This window comes from Pristis pectinata, chromosome 32 (genome assembly GCF_009764475.1).
Source record: "Pristis pectinata isolate sPriPec2 chromosome 32, sPriPec2.1.pri, whole genome shotgun sequence".
Lineage (NCBI taxonomy): Eukaryota > Metazoa > Chordata > Chondrichthyes > Rhinopristiformes > Pristidae > Pristis > Pristis pectinata.
Genome location: NC_067436.1, coordinates 6897475 through 6914776, shown reverse-complemented (window position 1 = coordinate 6914776; position 17302 = coordinate 6897475). Strand labels below are relative to the sequence as shown.

General features: G+C 54.0%; 1 protein-coding gene across 16 annotated transcripts in view; it reads right to left on the bottom strand.

The window, feature by feature from the left end:
* The window catches only part of LOC127585359 (casein kinase I-like), a 158387-nt gene extending 141296 nt beyond the window's left edge, over positions 1 to 17091 (bottom strand). For 8 of the 16 annotated variants that reach the window (XR_007958504.1, XM_052042792.1, XM_052042799.1 and 5 more), the window contains exons 1-2: positions 17022 to 17091; positions 9510 to 9603 (exon numbers count right to left, since the gene is read on the bottom strand). Coding sequence is in view for 1 of the 16 variants with exons in the window: in XM_052042804.1 (XP_051898764.1) it covers positions 9756 to 9795 (40 nt within the window). In the remaining 15 variants the exon portion in view is untranslated. Of the gene's footprint in view, positions 1 to 2716; positions 2848 to 2899; positions 3148 to 6686; positions 6748 to 9509; positions 9604 to 9755; positions 9856 to 10037; positions 10056 to 17021 lie in introns of those variants that run through there. The other 8 variants (XM_052042803.1, XM_052042793.1, XM_052042809.1 and 5 more) reach the window with 7 other exon arrangements.
* Between the last annotated feature and the right edge of the window lie 211 nt (positions 17092 to 17302).

The window sequence follows — 17302 nt, the reverse complement described above, 5'->3', positions numbered from 1 at the left end:
GGGAAGTGGAAAAATTCACACTCAATCCTGAAATTGTGGCTGACAGATGTTACCAGGGGGCAGAGTAAGCAGGCTTTGTTCTCCATTCCTAACGCAGTGATCAAAGCGAGAAAAAAACATTCTGTGCGCCAACATTCCTCAGCTCAATAAACATAAAAAATTCAGGCCGCAAAACACTCAAAAGTTGAAGGAAGTGTTTGTGAATCTGTAATTTTCATCTGATGCCTTCTTTAATGAATGAAACCTCAGCAGTAATGAACCGAGTATTAAAGGGTAGACAACACTGAAAATTTTACGGACCTAAAACAAATAAAATTTCTATGTTTCATTCTTCCTTTGCCTCAGCAGTTTCAACGGCAAATTGTCATGATAAAATGCCTGCTGCATCTTGGTTCCCATTTAAATCAAAATGACAGTGAAATTACAGGGAAAGCACAATGCATTTTAACAAGGAAGGGAAATGAGATATGAGCACACCTGCAATACATTCCCTACTGCTACAACAGACACCTGTCAGACAACAGACAACTGTCTGCAAAATACGTAGACAGACACGGTCTTGAAGCACAGTCTGTTTCATGAATGACTAACTGCCCATCCTGCAATAACAGACACAAGACCATGCTCAGCTTCCAAATCAACTAAAGCTATTACAGCCATTTACTGGATACAAATACCACATCAAGGGAACTTCACTTAGAAGAACACAACGACAAAGAGCTTCAAGTTCCTGGGAGTAAACATCACCAACAGCCTGTCCTGGTCAAATCACGTTGATGCCACGGCCAAGAAATCTCGCCAGTGCCTCTACTTCCTCAGGAGGCTAAAGAAATTCAGTATGTCCCCTTTGACTCTCACCAACTTTTATCGATGCACCATAGAAAACATCCTATCTGGATGTATCATGGCTTGGTACAGCAACTGCTCTGCCTAGGACCACAAGAAACTGCAAAGAGTTGTGGACACAGCCCAGCGCATCACAGACACCAGCCTCCCCTCCTTGGACTCTGTCTTTACCTCTCGCTATCTTGGTGAAGCAGCCAGCATAATCAAAGACCCCACCCACCCGGGACATTCGCTCTTCTCTCCTCTACCATCAGGTAGAAGATACAGGAGCCTGAGGGCACGTGCCACCAGACTTAAGGACAGCTTCTACCCCACTGTGATAAGACTATTGAATGGTTCCCTTATAGGATGAGATGGACTCTGACCTCATGACCTACCTTGTTGTGACCTTGCACCTTATTGCACTGCACTTTCTCTGTAGCTGTGACACTTTACTCTGTACTGTTATTGTTTTTAACCTGTACTACATCAATGCACTAAGTACTGACCCAATGTAACTGCACTGTGTAATGAATTGACCTGTACGTTCGGTATGCAAGACACGTTTTTCACTGTACCACAGTGCAAGTGACAATAATAAACCAATAACAATAATTAGAGCTGCTCCTCACACTGGGCACACACCCACCGTGCAACATCAGCAGGCTGAGGCACGAGCTATGCAATCAGAGCCTGGTTTACATTTATAAAGTCAGAGCACTACAGCACAGAAACAGGCCCTTTGACCCATCTAGTCCATGCCACCTGATCTTCTGCCTAGTCCTATCTACCTGTGCCTGGACCATATTCCTCCAAACCCCTCCCATCCATGTACCTATCCAAACTTCTCTTAAATGTTACAATTGAACCCACATCTACCATTTCCACTGGTATCTCTTTTTACACTCGCACCACCTTCTGAGTGAAGAAGTTTCCCCTTAAATATTTCACCTTTCACCCTAAACCTATGTCCTCTAAGTTCTAGTCTCACCCAAACTTAAGGGAAAAAAAGCCTGCATGCATTCACCTTATCTATACCCCTCAGAGTTTTGTATTCCTCTACAAGATCTCCCCTCATTCTCCTGTGCTCCAGTGAATAAAGTCTTAACCTACTCAACCTTTCCCTATAACTCAGGTCCTCAAGTCCCGGCAACATCCTTGTAAATTTTCCCTGCACTCTTTCAAGCTTATTGATAACTTTCCTGTAGGTAGATGACCAGAACTGCACACCTTTTCTTATCTTAAATAATTACAAAGAGCAAAGTCAAAAATTCCCCTTTCATAGCTTTTAATATTTAAACAATTCCACATTTTTACCTTCACTATTAGGAGACTACTCCAATACACTGACCACTGTTTACACAAAATTACATGGCATTTATCCTCAAGGTGATGGCAGGGGGTAAGGAATTAAGGGCTCACCAAATTTTTAAACTAAAACATCTTACATTAATGAGCTTTCACATCCACTCCTTTTATACATGATACACCGTGTTTGAAAAAAATTAGAACTACTGGTGCAGTTTCACATTAATTTATGAAAATATTCAGTTAGAAAATCAGGTTTACATAGGTTAGATTATTAACCAGATGTCAGCAGCTTTGTAAGGCATAGAGAGACAACCTTTTCTAAATCATGAAGATTTAATATACAAGTCCTTTCTAAATGATTATTACATTTTCACATTTGAAGCAAGAAATTCATTTCACTTTTCTGGTGACAATGCCTTAAAATTTGTGCAATCACATTTTAAATAAACACTTAATTAAATATGAATGTAAACCACTTTAAACATAAAATAACTGAAAATCAGCAGCAACGAGAGGAAGAAAACAAAAATGTAATTGGATAATCTGTTTTGTTGATTTTGGTCAAGGAATGAATACTGACCAATAAAGAATTCCCCTGTTCTTTTCAAAACAATGCAGTACGATCATTCACATTGATATAAGAGGAGAAACAGGTCTTCAGTGTCCTCTCAAAGACCATGTATCTGATCTGCCGTGTTCCCTCAGTATTGAAGTGTCAGCCTTTGCTTGATTCTCTGGAGCGTGATTCAAACCCGTAACTAACCTGAGATGAAAGTGCTTCCCAACAAGCTGCATGCAACACACACGGGCGATTACTGAGTAGATCCATCACTTTGCTTCGTGCTCAGAAAGTAATGCAAGTGACTTCATCAGCAGCATTCTCACATCAGTTTGTTGACCGCAGTCTCTCTCAGCACGAGGTCTGGTGCTCGTATTATAATGACTACAAATCTTTCAGTAAAGTGTCCGGTGCTTAACATGTGTTTTCTCGTTATCAGCACTTTCCTCTTACACTTGCCTGTTTTGGATTAATTTAGAATATAATAATTCATTCTGAATGAATTATGACACTTCCCCTCACTCTCACCAGGATTCTGCAACCTGCTGTTTACAATATTGAAGACCTCAAGACATGACAGTAATGTTGGACACAGGAGAGACATTAAAATCTGTCACAAAAGATCCATCTGTCCTTCTAGTGAGGACGTCTCATCTAAGGAGGGTACAGAATTCTCTTCCAAGACCTTACTCGATGTAATGCCCCTAACAGGACATGCATTATTTCAGAAGACTGACAGGCAACTGAAGGGCTCACTGAAGCTATGCAAGGAGCTAAGTCAATGGCCTCCACAGTGTGGCATAATTGGTAAGCCCACCATATGGTGACAGAACATAGAAAACCTACAGCACATACAGGCCCTTCGGCCCACAAAGTTGTGCCGAACATGTCCCTACCTTAGAAATTACTTGGCTTACCCATAGCCCTCTATTCTTCTAAGCTCCATGTACCTATCCAAAAGTCTCCTAAAAGACCCTATCGTATCCGCCTCCACCACCGTTGCCAGCAGCCCATTCCACACACTCACCACTCTGAGTAAAAAACGTACCCCTGACATCTCTGTACCTACTCCGCAGCACCTTAAACTTGTGTCCTCTTGTGGCAACCACTTCAGCCCTGGGAAAAAGCCTTTGACTATCCACATGATCAATGCCTCTCATCATCTTATACACCTCTATCAAGTCACCTCTCACCCTCCATCGCTCCAAGGAGAAAAAGCCACGTTCACTCAACCTGTTTGCTCCCCAATCCAGGCAACATCCTTGTAAATCTCCTCTGCACCCTCTCTACGGCTTCCACATCCTTCCTGTAGTGAGGTGACCAGAACTGAGCACAGTACTCCAAGTGGGGTCTGACCAGGGTCCTATATAGCTGCAACATTACCTCTCGGCTCCTAAATTCAATTCCACGATTGATGAAGGACAATACACCGTATGCCTTCTTAACCACAAAGTCAACCTGTGCAGCTGCTTTGAGCATCCTATGGACTCGGACCCCAAGATCCCTCTGGTCCTCCACACTGCCAAGAGTCTTACCATTAATACTATATTCTTCCATCATATTTGACCTACCAAAATGAACCACTTCACACTTATCTGGGTTGAACTCCATCTGCCACTTCTCAGCCCAGTTTTGCATCCTATCCATGTCCCACTGTAACCTCTGACAGCCGACCACACTATCCACAATACCTCCAACCTTTGTGTCATCAGCAAACTTACTAACCCATCCCTCCACTTCCTCATCCAGGTCGTTTATAAAAATCGCAAAGAGTAAGGGTCCCAGAACAGATCCCTGAGGTACACCACTGGTCACCGACCTCCATGCAGAATATGACCCGTCAACAACCCTCTTTGCCTTCTGTGGGCCAGCCAGTTCTGGATCCACAATGTCCCCTCGGATCCCATGCCTCCTTACTTTCTCAATAAGGCTTGCATGGGGTACCTTATCAAATGCCTTACTGAAATCCACATACACTACATCTACTGCTCTTCCTTCAATGTGTTTAGTCACATCCTCAAAAAGTTCAATCAGGCTCATAAGGCAGGACCTGCCCTTGACAAAGCCATGCTGACTATTCCTAATCATATCATACCTCTCCAAATATTCCAAGTGATCATAGAACAAGGAGTGGTACAGCACAGGAAAAAGGCCCTTTGGCCCACAACATCTAAGCCAAACACAATGCCAAATTAAACTAAACCTCTTCTGCCTGCACAATATCCATAACCCTCCATCCCCTACATATTCATGCGTCTATCTAAAAGCCTCTTAAACGCCACTATCGTTTCTGGTTCCATTGCTACCCCTGGCAGCCTGTTTCAGGCACCTACCACACTGTGTAAAATATTTGCCCCACACGTCTCCTTTAAACCTTCCCCCTCAGTTATGGGCATTACTACCAGATCATTCCTTGTTTCAGTACTAACAGTATAGCCAACCAAGGCAAATACTGTAACCTTTCAAGTATCTGATCTATAGTTCAGAAGTTGCCTCTCCTAGGTATTTATGGCAATGAGCATACTTTACATTCTTTACTGGATTCAATCAACACCAACTGTAGAAGAAACCACAGACTTGCATCAGTCTACCTAAAGAAGAAACGATCTGTTGAAGAGAGGGAACACTCACAGACCAGCACGTGGAACCAAGCACTCAAGGTATATAGACTGGAATGAATGCTCAGGGTAACAAAAGTTGACTGGAGGGTATTTCTGCTTTAGCTTCTCTTAGTATCAACAGTAAACTAGGAAGATTTTGTATCCAATAGCAGAGTCACTGCTGCTGGGTCAATAATAAATAGAGGATCCTGTAATTGATCTCTCGGGCACCTACTTATGTTCTCAGTTTCCTGTTTTTAAACCAAAGTCCAATCTTGCACTACATTTGAACCTTCCTGTGACATTTTATTTCAGCTATTAACTGGAACCTTGTCAAAAGCTTTCTGAAATTCAAGTACTTCCTTGTCCACAACATTTTAAGCACCTTCAAAGGAGCAGTCGCAGCTTTGTTAAATGCAACCATCCTGTACATTGGTGGTCCCTCATACAACAGACATGTTAATAGTGACATGCACCACGTCAGAGGTTAGGCCATAACCCTAAGTTAGGCATTATTTCCACTGAGAGAAACAACGATACCACTGTGTTGTCAAGATCATATGGAATACAATTAGGTCACGGGACCCTTCGAGACTGCTCTGCCATTCGTTCAGATCACGACCAATCTACCTCAGTGTCACTTTCCTGAACTATTCCCGTAATAATTGATTCCTTTAATATCGAGAAATCCATTGATCTGTGTTTTGAATGAACACAACAACGGAGCCTCCACATCCCCTTGGGTAGAGTTCCAAAGGCTCACCACAATCCAAAATGATCTACCCCTTTATTCTGAGACTGTGCCCCCTGGTCCCAAACTCCTCAGCTGGGAGAAACATCTTTCCTGCATCAAGCTCTTTAAGAATTGCATGCTTCTCATATCTACATTTGATAGAGGAGGTGGCCATTCAGAAGATTGAGTCTATGCTAGCTCTCAGAGTACTCCCATCGATCCATTTCATGCACATATTTTCCCTGTATCCAGTCCGTCACACGTGCCCATTAACTCTTCCTCTCCCTCCCCACTGCCTCCTACCTACACTCATTCTCCTTCCATCCACCGATACCAGGGCTTTATTTACAGTAGTCAATTAACTTACCAGTGCACCTTTAGGATAAGGAAGGAAAGAACACCCAGAGGAAACCCACACACCCACTAACTGCTGCACCACTGTACCTCCTGCTTCAATGACATCTCTTATTTTACTAAATACTAGAGAATGCGGACACAGTCTACTCACTCTCTTCGCATAGTACAAACCTGCCATCTCTGGAACCAGTCTAGTGAACCTTTGCTGCCCTTCTTCTATGGCAAGTACATCCTTTCTTAGGTAAGGAGACCAAAACTGTAAGCAATACTCCATGTCCTATACAATTAAAATAAGCTTTACTTGATTATCCTGGAGTTTTCCACAAGTCAAGATGAATCTCCTGGCCACTTCTGTGAGAAACCTAGAGGACAAATACAGTTTCTAGTTTATACTGGAGGTTTATATCTGCATGCTTCCTTCTCACAGGAAACGTCCTGAAACTCAGAAGTCTAAAGGCAGACAGTGACCAAAGGTATTCAACTATTAGAAACCCCACCATTATTGCATAAATCCCACAGTGTAATAGTGACATGAATAAATCACCACAACCTTCACCACACAGCTACCACAAACCGAGTGTGGGATATTGGTCGTCAAGTCACAGCAATGTGCACCACCCAACTCCATCCTGCCGCATTTAGACAGGTACATTGATTGGAAAGGTTTAGAGGGATATAGGCCAAACACAGGTAAATGGTACTAGCTCAGGAAGGCACCTTGGTCAGCATGGATGCGTTGGGCCAAAGGGCCCATTTCTGTGCTGTATGACTCTATACCAACTTCAGAGTAACAATTATAGAAACAAGTCACAGATTTATACAAAGCCCATCCCACACAAACCAAATGCAGAGCAAACATAAGCAAATCATGCTAAACTGCATCATACCAACTCCATTTTGTGGCACAGCCATTCTGCCCACCAGATCACACAAAACTGTGCCATGCAACTCACCAACCACCTAGGAATACCTTCAACCTGAAGTTCTTCCAAAAAAGCTGGCAAATAAATTTTTGAATCCAACTAACTTGAAGAAAACTCTGACTTTGGTAAAATGAACATGCTAACTTTGGCCAATGTGCTGTTTTAAATAGATCCATTGTTGGTCTACACTGTGGAGCAAGTCAAGGTACAGACCAGAGAAATGCCAGTTTGAGGTCACCACAGGGACTAGTGCTCTGGGTAGGGATCACTCGGAACTTCACAAATGTATAATTAATGTTGAACTAAAATACGAATGCATTCCAGAGAACTCCTGGCTTTAAGTGAAGTGGTTCAGCATTGACAACAGTAAGCTAGAGACAGATCCACAGCAACAAGTAGCACTGTGTTATCTCCATGGCTTCTGATAAGCAGCATGTACTACATACATTTTTTTACAACAGTTTTAGCTAAAAGTTTTTCAGAGAGCTATCAAACAGAATTTGACTTTAATCGATCCAAGGGACAGATCCCTTTCTCATCTCCCTTACTTCTCACTCTAACACTTTCAACCACCTAATCAACCTAATCACCAGTCTGTTTAAAACGTAGTTGGGCAGCCACTTGCACACGACAGCTCCTAGTCACCCATCTGCAGGCTTGCCTTTCCCCCTCTTTAGACTGCCTTTAAATCCGATCTGCCCTAAGCTGCTAGTCCTCTATCACCATGCTCCATTTGAGACTACAATTTACTGGGTGTGCAAGCAGCACCAAGTCCCATGCCATGAAATTCTCTCAACATCCTTCAAATCTACTCCTGTCATTCCTCAATTTGATTCAACAGATATTTGCCTCATATCTGAACACCTCAAGCCTCCCTAATTTAGAAGTACAATGTAAATTCAGGTTGAGCTCAAAATCCTGGGGAACACAGGTAAGTTACAAGTCAGTCTCCCTCCTGTATTCAATAGATCATGGCTGATCTGTCTCTCTTCCACCCATTTGCCTTTGTTCTGTCAATGCTAGTAATGTCATATAATCTACCACCAACCAGACTTTAATCTCAAGCAATAGGAAATTAAAGAACTTGCCCTGATCAAGCCAGGCAAGTGGAGTGACAGAAAGGCCTACAAACAACTATAATTAAATCCTCAGGAAGAATGCAAAATATCCTTGTGATTATTAAATCATGTTCCATCTTCCATTTCTGCCCGCAAATCTTGATTAGAACACATATAAATTATCAAAGAAAATGTAAGGTGGGGCAGTCAGGTCCAAAAGTTGAGAGAGAAATGAATTATGAGCAATTAATCAAAACTCAATTTATAACTCTAGCAATCAACTGCCTTCCACATCACACCACAAACACTTGGCAAGAATCTTCTCAAGAAGAATTGAATGGAAATGGTAATAGATTTTTTTTTGGAAACCTCAATTTACAATTTTTATCTCACTATATTTAGCTGCTAAAACCCCTGACTCAACAGAATGTCCTAAAAAGAAAGGCCATTCAGCTCAACTGGTCTATTCTAGTATCCATGTTCACTTCTCAACTTTCTCCATCTAAACCCTTCAGAACCTTCAATTTCTTGTTGCCTCAAGCATTTAATCGAACTTCCCACAAAAATCTATCTACTCAAGCTTAGTAATTTGGATGGCACAGGGAGCAGAGTGGTTAGTACTGCGATCTCACTGTTTCAGATTCAATCTGATTGAAGTTTGCATGTTTTTTCCATAACCAGATGGGTTTCCCCTGGGCGCTCCACTTCCCTCCCACATCTCAGAGACGTGCTGGTAGGTTAACTGGCTGTGTAAACTATCTCTTGGCATGGGTTAACAGCAAAATGAATCAAAGGGAAATTAATGGTCATGTATGAGAGAAAATGAGCTCTACAGTACAGAGAGATAGAGGGGGTTCAGGACTAATGCGATTGCTCCTGTGGGAGCTGGCATGAACCCATTGGACAGCATGGCCTCCTTCTGGATCACTATAAGGAATTTTACGCTGTACATTTCAAATTCTGAAGGGGTTCACCTTGAAAAAGAATTTTGCTTTGTGTTTCAATCAGAGAAAACCTTAAATGAAAGGCTCCACCACACATTGCACCCCACCCCCACCGCTGTTCCATACTCTCTATATCCCCTAACCATCTCGACAAACCATTGGCTGAGAGCTAAGGACTAGAAATGTGAAGAAAACCTACCCTCAGTGCTGCCAGTTAAGTGCCAATGCAGCTAGCACCAAAGGACAGCCCACTCTCCAACACCCACGTCCAAAAGGCAAGAACAGTGGGAACCCTGCAACAAATCAGCCCCCCAGCCTCAGTAAAATAATAGAATCAAAGCACATGAAATAGCTCAATTCATACTTTTCACATTTCCTGAAATGGCTACAAATCACTTTAATGCTCCACTTTCAAACATTGATCTTTAAACATCGCAATTCATACCCATGAACATCCAATGCAGCCGTTTTGAAAGAAGCTGCATTGTGAGACAACTACTTGCATTGCTTCAAGATTACCATCCTCATACCAGATGCTCCCCAACTTGAACGCTCATCGTGTTTCCAACCACTTTCCTTCCCTATTCCTAGGCCGCTCCCCCACCCACGTGCCACCTGCTCTCTCCCACATCAGCCAATTCGCTCACATAGTGCTGACTCCAGCAGCCCCAACCAATCTCCTCTCACCCATCAGAACCCTTCCCAATCCACAAAATGCCAGCCTCACTTAGCTCCCCATGAAGACTCCAATCTGTCCATCTGCACTGCTCAATCACCAACTTGTTTCAATGACCTCTCTCACCGCCTCCTCCTCCCACTTTGCTCCAGACGCCTCACCCCCTCCTCCCCATGACCTCTCTCTCCCCTCCTCCCGCTCCCTACCCCTCCCTCCCCCGGGCCACCCCCTCCTCATCCTCCTCCTCCTCCCCCCCCTCCCCCACCCTCTCTCCCCGTCCTCCTCCTCCCCCGGACTCCTCCATCCCCCTCCTTCCCCTGACCCCTCCCTCCTCCTACCACGGACCGCTACCTCCTCCTCCTCCTCTTCCTACCCAAAACCACTCCCTCCCCCTCCTCCTCCCACGACCCCTCCCTCCACCTCCTCCACCCAGCGACCCCTCCCTCTCCGCCTCCCCTCGACCCCTCCCACCCCATGCTCTTCACTCCGACCCCTCCCCCTCCATCCTCCTCCCGACCCCTCCCTCCCCATCCTCATCCGCCTCCCCAGACCCCTCTCTCCCACACCACCTCTCACCCTTTCCTCCCCCGACCCCTCTCCCCACTCCTCCCCGCAACCCCACTCTCCTCCCCCCACCCCTCACTCCAGCTCTCACCCCCTCACCTCCCCCAAACCCCTATCTCCCCCTCTTCTCCCACAAGACCCCTCACTCGTCCTCCTCCCCGACTCCTCTCAGCCTCCTCCCCCGTCACTCTCCCCTTCCTCCTCTGACACCTGTCTCCCCAACTCCTCCCCTACCCTTATCTCCTCCTCCTCCCGCGACCCCTCTCTCCTCCTCCACCGACACCAATCAACCCCTCCTGCCGCGACCCCTCTCTCCTCCCCCTCCTCCCCGACCCGTCTACTCCCCCTCCTCCCCGACCCCTCTCTCCTCCACCCCGACCCCTCTCCTCCTCCTCCCCGACCCCTCTCTCCTCCTCCCACCCGACCCCTCACTCCTCCTCCTCCCCGACACCTCTCCTCCTCCTCACCTCTCTCCTCCTCCTCTCCTTCCCCTACCCCTCTCTCCTCCTCCTCTCCTCCCCCGACCCATCTATCCTACTCCTCTCCTTCCCCGACCCCTCTCTCCTCCTACTCCCCTTACCCCTCTCTCCTCCTCCTCCTCCCCCGACCCACCTCTCCTCCTGCTCTGCTCCCCGAACCCTCTCTCCTCCTTCTCCTCCCTCGACCCCTCTCTTCTCCTCCAACTCCCCAGACCGCTCTCTCCTCCTCCTTCTCCCCCGAACTCTCTCTCCTCCTCCTCCAGTTCCAAACCCTCTCTCCTCCTCCGACCCCTCTCGCCTCCTCCTCCCCGGACCCCTCTCTCCTCCTCGTCCTCCTCCCCCGGGCCCTCTCTCGTCCTCCTCCTCCTCCTCGCCCTCTCTCCTCCTCCTCCTCCTCCTCCCCCGACCCCTCTCTCCTCCTCCTCCCCGACCCCTCTCTCCTCCTCCTCCTCCCCGACCCCTCTCTCCTCCTCCTCCTCCTCCGACCCCTCTCTCCTCCTCCTCCTCCCCGACCCCTCTGCTCCTCCTCCTCCTCCCAAGACCCCTCTCTCCTCCTCCTCCCGACCCCCCTCTCCTCCTCCTCCTCCCCGACCCCTCTCTCCTCCTCCTCCTCCGCCGACCCCTCTCTCCTCCTCCTCCTCCCGCCGACCCCTCTCTCCTCCTCCTCCTCCCCAGACCCCTCTCTCCTCCTCCTCCTCCCCAGACCCCTCTCCTCCTCCTCCTCCCCCGACCCCTCTCTCCTCTTCCTCCTCCTCCCACGACCCTCTCCTCCTCCTCCTCCTCCCACGACACCTCTCTCCTCCTCCTCCTCCCCAGACCTCTCTCTCCTCCTCCTCGTCCTCCCCAGACCCCTCTCTCCTCCTCCCCCTCTCTCCTCCTCCTCCCCCGACCCTCTCTCCTCCTCCTCCTCCCCGGACCCCTCTCTCCTCCTCCTCCTCCTCCGACCCCTCTCTCCCCCGACCCCTCTCTCCTCCTCCTCCTCCGGCCCCTCTCTCCTCCTCCTCCTCCTCCTCCGGCCCCTCTCTCCTCCTCCTCCTCCTCTCGTCCTCCACCTCCCCCGACCCCTCTCTCCTCCACCTCCCCCGACCCCTCTCTCCTCCTCCTCCTCCGACCCCTCTCCTCCTCCTCCTCCCCCGACCCCTCTCCTCCTCCTCCTCCCCCGACCCCTCTCCTCCTCCTCCTCCCCCGACCCCTCTCTCCTCCTCCTCCTCCTCCACCGACCCATCTCTCCTCCTCCCCGACCCCTCTCTCCTCCTCCTCCTCCCCCGACCCCTCTCTCCTCCTCCCCCGACCCCTCTCTCCTCCTCCTCCTCCTCCCCCGACCCCTCTCTCCTCATCCTACTCCCCCGACCCCTCTCCTCCTCCCCCGACCCCTCTCCTCCTCCTCCTCCCCAGACCCCTCTCCTCCTCCTCGACCCTCTGACCTCCTCCACCTCCCCCGACCCCTCTCTCCTCCTCCTCCTCCCGCGACCCCTCTCCCCTCCTCCGACCCTCTCTCCTCCTCCTCCTCCGACCCCTCTCTCCTCCTCCTCCTCCGACCCCTCTCTCCTCCTCCTCCTCCGACCCCTCTCTCCTCCTCCTCCTCCGACCCCTCTCTCCTCCTCCTCCTCCGACCCCTCTCTCCTCCTCCTCCTCCGACCCCTCTCTCCTCCTCATCCGGCCCCTCTCTCCTCCTCCTCCTCCCCGACCCCTCTCTCCTCCCTCCTCGACCCCTCTCCCGACCCTCTCTCCCCTCCCCTCCCCCGCCCGACCCTCACTCCTCCCCCCCCCACCCCTCTCCCCACCTCCTCCCTCCTCCCCCGACCCCTCTCCTCCTCCTCCTCCGACCCTCCCTCCTCCTCCCTCCCCCGACCCCTCCCCCTCCTCCTCCGACCCCTCTCCTCCTCCGCCGACCCCTCGCTCCTCCTCCTCCCCCGACCACCTCCCTCCTCCTCCGACCACTCTCCTCCTCCCCACCCTCCTCCTCTCCTCCTCCTCCGACCCTCCTCCTCCTCCTCCGACCCCTCTCTCCTCCTCCTCCCCCGACCCCTCTCTCCTCCTCCTCCTCCTCCGACCCCTCTCTCCTCCTCCTCCGACCCTCTCTCCTCTCCTCCTCCGACCCCTCTCTCCTCCTCCGACCCCTCTCCTCCTCCTCCTCCTCCTCCGACCCCTCTCCTCCTCCTCCTCCTCCGACCCCTCTCTCCTCCTCCTCCTCCGACCCCTCTCTCCTCCTCCCTCCCCGACCCCTCTCTCCTCCTCCTCCCCACCCCTCTCTCCTCCTCCACCGACCCCTCTCTCCTCCTCCTCCTCCCGACCCCTCTCTCCTCCTCCTCCCCCGACCCCTCTCTCCTCCTCCTCCTCCCCCGACCCCTCTCTCCTCCTCCTCCTCCCCCGACCCCTCTCTCCTCCTCCTCCTCCCCCGACCCCTCTCTCTCCTCCTCCTCCCCCGACCCCTCTCTCCTCCTCCTCCTCCCCCGACCCCTCTCTCCTCCTCCTCCTCCCCCGACCCCTCTCTCCTCCTCCTCCCCCGACCCCTCTCTCCTCCTCCTCCCCGACCCCTCTCTCCTCCTCCCCCGACCCTCTCTCCTCCTCCTCCTCCCCCGACCCTCTCCTCTCCTCCTCCTCCCCCGACCCCTCTCTCCTCCTCCTCCTCCCCCGACCCTCTCTCCTCCTCCTCCTCCCCCGACCCCTCTCTCCTCCTCCTCCTCCCCGACCCCTCTCTCCCCTCCTCTCCTCCTCCGACCCTCTCTCCTCCTCCCCCGACCCCTCTCTCCTCCTCCTCCTCCCCGACCCCTCTCTCCTCCTCCTCCCCCGACCCCTCTCTCCTCCTCCTCCTCCCCCGACCCCTCTCTCCTCCTCCTCCTCCCCGACCCCTCTCCTCCTCCTCCTCCCCCCCCTCTCTCCTCCTCCTCCTCCCCCGACCCCTCTCTCCTCCTCCTCCTCCCCCGACCCCTCTCTCCTCCTCCTCCTCCCCCGACCCCTCTCTCCTCCTCCTCCTCCCCCGACCCTCTCTCCTCCTCCTCCTCCCCCGACCCCTCTCTCCTCCTCCTCCTCCCCCGACCCCTCTCTCCTCCTCCTCCTCCCCCGACCCCTCTCTCCTCCTCCTCCCCCGACCCCTCTCTCCTCCTCCTCCCCCGACCCCCTCCTCCTCCTCCTCCTCCCCCGACCCCTCTCTCCTCCTCCTCCTCCCCCGACCCCTCTCTCCTCCTCCTCCCCCGACCCCTCTCTCCTCCTCCTCCTCCCCCGACCCCTCTCTCCTCCTCCTCCTCCCCCGACCCCTCTCTCCTCCTCCTCCTCCCCCGACCCCTCTCTCCTCCTCCTCCTCCCCCGACCCCCTCTCCTCCTCCTCCTCCCCCGACCCCTCTCTCCTCCTCCTCCTCCCCGACCCCTCTCTCCTCCTCCTCCTCCCCCGACCCCTCTCTCCTCCTCCTCCTCCCCCGACCCCTCTCTCCTCCTCCTCCTCCCCCGACCCCTCTCTCCTCCTCCTCCTCCCCCGACCCCTCTCTCCTCCTCCTCCTCCCCCGACCCCTCTCTCCTCCTCCTCCTCCCCCGACCCCTCTCTCCTCCTCCTCCTCCCCCGACCCCTCTCTCCTCCTCCTCCTCCCCCGACCCTCTCTCCTCCTCCTCCTCCCCCGACCCCTCTCTCCTCCTCCTCCTCCCCCGACCCCTCTCTCCTCCTCCTCCCCCGACCCCTCTCTCCTCCTCCTCCTCCCCCGACCCCTCTCTCCTCCTCCTCCTCCCCACCCCTCTCTCCTCCTCCTCCTCCCCCGACCCCTCTCTCCTCCTCCTCCTCCCCCGACCCCTCTCTCCTCCTCCTCCTCCCCCGACCCCTCTCTCCTCCTCCTCCTCCCCCGACCCCTCTCTCCTCCTCCTCCCCCGACCCCTCTCTCCTCCTCCTCCTCCCCCGACCCCTCTCTCCTCCTCCTCCTCCCCCGACCCCTCTCTCCTCCTCCTCCTCCCCGACCCCTCTCTCCTCCTCCTCCTCCCCCGACCCCTCTCCTCCTCCTCCTCCCCCGACCCCTCTCTCCTCCTCCTCCTCCCCCGACCCCTCTCTCCTCCTCCTCCTCCCCGACCCCTCTCTCCTCCTCCTCCTCCCCCGACCCCTCTCTCCTCCTCCTCCTCCTCCGACCCCTCTCTCCTCCCCTGACCCCTCTCTCCTCCTCCTCCCCCGACCCCTCTCTCCTCCTCCTCCCGACCCCTCTCTCCTCCTCCTCCTCCCCCGACCCCTCTCTCCTCCTCCTCCTCCTCCGACCCCTCTCTCCTCCCCTGACCCCTCTCTCCTCCTCCTCCCCCGACCCCTCTCTCCCCTCCTCCCCCGACCCCTCTCTCCTCCTCCTCCGACCCTCTCTCCTCCTCCTCCCCCGACCCCTCTCTCCTCCTCCTCCCCCGACCCCTCTCTCCTCCTCCTCCCCCACCCCTCTCCTCCTCCTCCTCCCCCGACCCCTCTCCTCCTCCTCCTCCCCCGACCCCTCTCTCCTCCTCCTCCTCCCCGACCCTCTCTCCTCCTCCTCCCCCGACCCCTCTCTCCTCCTCCTCCTCCCCGACCCCTCTCTCCTCCTCCCCCGACCCCTCTCTCCTCCTCCTCCTCCCCCGACCCCTCTCTCCTCCTCCTCCTCCCCCGACCCCTCTCTCCTCCTCCTCCTCCTCCCCCGACCCCTCTCTCCTCCTCCTCCTCCTCCCCCGACCCCTCTCTCCTCCTCCTCCTCCTCCCCCGACCCCTCTCTCCTCCTCCTCCTCCTCCCCCGACCCCTCTCTCCTCCTCCTCCTCCTCCCCCGACCCCTCTCTCCTCCTCCTCCTCCCCCGACCCCTCTCTCCTCCTCCCCGACCCCTCTCTCCTCCTCCTCCTCCCCCGACCCCTCTCTCCTCCTCCTCCTCCCCCCGACCCCTCTCTCCTCCTCCTCCCCCGCCCCCCTCTCCTCCTCCTCCCCCGACCCCTCTCTCCTCCTCCTCCCCCGACCCCTCTCTCCTCCTCCTCCCCCGACCCCTCTCTCCTCCTCCTCCCCCGACCCCTCTCTCCTCCTCCTCCTCCCGACCCCTCTCTCCTCCTCCTCCTCCTCCCCCGACCCCTCTCTCTCCTCCTCCTCCTCCCCGACCCCTCTCTCCTCCTCCTCCTCCCCGACCCCTCTCTCCTCCTCCTCCTCCCCCGACCCCTCTCTCCTCTCCTCCTCCCTCCCCTCCTCTCCTCCTCCCCTCCTCCGATCCTCTCCTCCTCCTCCGACCCCTCTCTCCTCCTCCTCCTGCGACCCCTCTCTCCTCCTCCTCGCGACCCCTCTCCTCCTCCTCCTCCTACCCTCTCCTCCTCCGACCCTCTCCTCCTCCTCCGACCCCTCTCTCCTCTCCTCCTCCCGACCCCCTCTCTCCTCCTCCTCCTCCTCCCCGACCCCTCTCTCCTCCTCCTCCTCCCCCGACCCCCCTCTCCTCCTCCCCTCCTCCTCCCCCGACCCCTCTCCTCCTCCTCCTCCCCCCGACCCCCCTCTCCTCCTCCCCCTCCTCCTCCTCCCCCGACCCCTCTCCTCCTCCTCCTCCTCCTCCCCCCCCCTCTCTCCTCCTCCTCCTCCCCGACCCCCCTCTCCTCCTCCTCCTCCTCCTCCCCCGACCCCCTCTCCTCCTCCTCCTCCCCCGACCCCCCCTCTCCTCCTCCTCCTCCTCCGCCGACCCCTCTCTCCTCCTCCTCCTCCCCGACCCCCTCTCCTCCTCCTCCTCCTCCTCCCCCGACCCCTCTCCTCCTCCTCCTCCTCCTCCCCCGACCCCTCTCCTCTCCTCCTCCTCCTCCTCCCCGACCCCTCTCTCCTCCTCCTCCTCCCCCGACCCCCCCTCTCCTCCTCCTCCTCCTCCTCCCCCCGACCCCTCTCCTCCTCCTCACTCTCCTCCCCCGACCCCCCTCTCCTCCTCCTCCTCCTCCCTCCCCGACCCCTCTCCCTCCATCCCGTGTCCCTCCACGCCCGCCCGCCCCCCATTCCCGGCGGGTCGGCCTCCCCGGGTGGGCCGGGGCTGTGACAGGCGGGCTCTCACCGTGTGCCGGGACTGTGTGGCCGGGACGGTGGGGACTCCTCTCCCTCCGCCGCTCCCTCTCCCTCCGCTGCTCCCTCTCCCTCCGCTGTTTCTGTGTATTTTTTCCCTCCTCCGGAAGAAAAGGAAAAACCTAAGAAGCCAAACCGGAAGTGGCTCTGCATCACCGACCGCCGGGACGCGACCGCTTCCGGATCAGTGACCTCCGTGCTCGTGACGTCACTGCACCTTATGACGTCACAAGACCGCCTTGCCTTGGTTGTCAATGGAGCTTCCAGGTTTCC